The 3,282-nt window shown below is 47.6% G+C and overlaps 2 protein-coding genes across 2 annotated transcripts in view; both read left to right on the forward strand.

Annotated features, from left to right (window-relative positions):
* otud4 (OTU deubiquitinase 4) overlaps positions 1–362 on the forward strand; it is a 38,480-nt gene extending 38,118 nt beyond the window's left edge. The window contains exon 14 of the mRNA XM_008288780.1: positions 18–362. Within this exon, the coding sequence (XP_008287002.1) occupies positions 18–362 (345 nt within the window). The remainder of the gene's footprint in view (positions 1–17) is intronic.
* Positions 363–2,496: 2,134 nt separating this feature from the next.
* LOC103362418 (arfaptin-1-like) overlaps positions 2,497–3,282 on the forward strand; it is an 8,200-nt gene continuing 7,414 nt past the window's right edge. Inside the window, exon 1 of the mRNA XM_008288768.1 lies at positions 2,497–2,590. The gene's annotated coding sequence lies outside the window, so the exon portion shown is untranslated. The remainder of the gene's footprint in view (positions 2,591–3,282) is intronic.

A 3,282-nucleotide genomic window follows, 5' to 3' on the forward strand; every position in this document is an offset into this window, starting at 1 on the left:
CAGACCCTGATGTTAAGGACTCCACCATCTCCATGGCAGCCATGAAGACCAGTGGAAGCCCCGCCTCCCAATCTCCATACCGGGGCCCCCGGCAGCCCTACGGCCCCCTGGGGGTCCTGGAGCCCGCACAGGTGGGCCTCCTGGGGGCGGAGCCTCTGTCGGTGGGCTGCAGCACGGAGGACGACTGGGAGGGGATGGAGGGAGTCCGACAGCCCAGCGTCAGAGGGATGAGGAGGAGCTACAGAGGAGGCCGAGGCCGGGGGGGGTACAGGAGACGGCATGGAGGGGAGCTGGGGGCGGGGCCTAACTACGTACAGTTTAACTCCTCCCAGAGGGGGCGAGGCCGAGAAAGAAGCTACTGACGCTCAGCCAATGTGAGCGGCGGACATACGAAGGTGATTTTTTTTTCTTTGCCAGCCACCAGGCAGCTGATTGGTGGATCGGTTTTGCTGCGTCAGCAGCGTCTGCGCTGGCAGCCATTTTGGATTTCAAGAAAAACTGGCGCTTCTTTCACCACGAACGCATCGTGTCCCCGCCGGGCTTATGTTCAGGAAATTGCTGTATTTTGATGCATCAGAATCTTAACAGCTTGTTGCTGTTTCCAAACACTATCTTGTTGTAATGTTTAATGTGCTAATTAGCATAGCATGTTAGCATCTCCGAGGGCAAGTTTGTATTTCTCAGCAGGGCGGTGTATGGATGTACCGGACATTTAAAGCTTGTTTTCAGGACTATAAACAATAAAGAAAAGTTTGCCTCCATGTCGACGTTTGAAGAAAAATGTTTTTTTGCAAAATGTGTGTATTTGCATTTATTCAGCGTTAGATAAGATCGTACTATTCTTTTGTTTGTTGAGTGTACACAAAGCTAGCGCTAGCCTATCGTTAGCTGAGCTGGATAAAAACCCAAGCAAGAGTTCACCTGGCACATTCACGTTTAAATTATATTTCAATTTCTTACCACTTCAGTTTTTACAATTATTAAAGCAGCTAGTTAGCTTAGCATACATATGGAAAACACACCAGGCCTATATGAATCTGGCAAAACTAAAAAAAAATAAATAAATTTTCTCCATGCTTCAATTTTTAGCAAGCAAATAGGTAGCTTAGCTTAGCATAACTACTGAAAGCAGTGAGATAGTTGGATATAAACAAATTCTTCATCTACGTCCCTTACAAAAAACACATTACATTTCTATCCATTCAGGTTTTGACTTGTGTTAAACAGTAAGCAGTCAGTTAGCTTAGCATAAACATTGAGTGCTCCCCATGAAGCCATACATGTAGTTTCTTTCTACTTCAGTTTTTGCTTTTATTAAACGAACAGCAAGTGGATAGTTAGGTTAGCATAAAGATGGAAAATGGCCCAGGCAAACGCTCATGTGTCCATACAAAAAACCACAAATTAGCTTTTCTGCAGATTAACGAGCCAGTTAGCTTAGCATAAAGCAAAATGATCTACTTTCAGATGTTTTAAATCCGTCTAGCTGAGAGAGGTTAATGATTAAGGTTTGGGTCGGTGGATTTTGTTACTTTTAGTCTTTATGCTAAGCTAAGCTAACTCTTTCTTGCAGCTTCATATTTAGCACAGACACAAGAGTGCAGTTGGTCTTCTTACCTACCTCTCTTAGAAGGGGAGCAAAAAATCTCCAAACGTTCCTTTAGCAGGAAGTCAAATTTCTGACTTTCTTGAATGCAACACAAGTGAGAGCTTAGCGTGTCACCATGGCAACACACGTTTAAATATATCCCAGGAAACGCAGCCCACAGGCTCATCATGGCTGCATGTAGAGGTGCAGCGACAATCACGTTTCCAGTTCTGCTCTGTGGGTGTTTGGATCCACTCGGACTCGGATCAGCGCCGATGCTTCTGCTGCTGTAAACAACAAACTGGAGGAATGAATAACGCTTTGGTTCTGATGCAGACTGAGGTTCTGCTCATGTTGGTCATCACATACACAGATGAAACCGAATCAGATCTTTAAGGTGTTGATGTTCGTCCATGTTTCACGCCTTTGTGCTTCTGCCAGTTGGTCAATTTAACAGGACAATCGTTGCAGCAACAAGTTGCTCCCTGGTTTGGTGGGTACACAGTCGTCATCACAGGAGTCTGTCTGGTGCTCAACCAGCAGATCAACTCCCACAATGCTCTCTGGTTGTCAACCAGGAGCCTGTGGGCTCTGCGCCACCTGGTGGAACAACCAGGTACTGCAGCTGCTCGTGTTTGATTCACACAGAAACTCAATATATGAAAAAGTTCTGATCAGACTGTCACTAATCTGGACTTTTTGTTCCACAATCTGATTTCTGATGCCGTGGTTCTGATCATTCTGAGCCCCGTGTTCTGATCCGGTGGACTTCTCCTCCAGCAGTAACGTGTTCAGTGCAGTATTTGTCCGAAGTGCTCCTGCTGCTGTTGGCGGTGGACGTCCCCGCCCCTCCGGGCAGCGCAGCAGCACAAACCGAGCGTCCCTCCGAACAAACTCACTTCCTGGTTTGTTGGACTTCAGAACTTTGATCGGTCCAGTTTCCAGCTGAAACCTTGAGCATGATCCGCTGACGGTCTGAGGACGAACCGGACCGGGCTGAAGGTAAAACCCGCTTCGTGTTTCACGTCGGACTGAACCGGTCCAACCTGCGCGTACCGACACCAACTGTTGCTGAGCTCGTGCACCGGGTTGGTGGGCGGTGGGGAGCGAAGCTAAGCTAAGCTAACAGCTGGGCTCAGCTTATTTATATACATAGTTTGTTGCTCCTCCAATCGGAACCAGGTCCAGTTTAATCGGATTTCTGACCAGAATGTAGAAGAACCCAGTTTATAGTCACAGTGACAGCGGACCGGGTCGGACCGCAGGTTTCATTGAATAAAACACCTTCAGGTCTGTAGTTCTGCGTCCTGGTGCTGATCACTGTCGAACCAGAACCACCGAGCTTCTGCAGTGTAAACCAGAACTCTGGACTCAGTCTGTCTGTGGTTCTGCTGTACCAGAAGTCCAGATGTTTAATCAGAACATGTGACTCTCTTCTCATCGTTCAGCTCGAACTTTTATCCGGAAACTGAACTTTGGTCTCATAACTCACTTTATTGGTGCCACACCTGAACAGAACTCTGCCGGCAGAGTGACGTCAGGTCCAACACGAGGCTGCAGAACATTTCCTCAACATCAGTAGAACGTTGGCTTCAGGTTCTGACAGTTGAACTTCATCAGTTCCCGTTACGGATCAGAACCAGCAGCTCGTTTACATACAGGGCGAGTTCTCCACTGCCGGGCCGTGCACGCTG

This window comes from Stegastes partitus, unplaced genomic scaffold, assembly GCF_000690725.1.
Source record: "Stegastes partitus isolate 25-593 unplaced genomic scaffold, Stegastes_partitus-1.0.2 Scaffold573, whole genome shotgun sequence".
Lineage (NCBI taxonomy): Eukaryota > Metazoa > Chordata > Actinopteri > Pomacentridae > Stegastes > Stegastes partitus.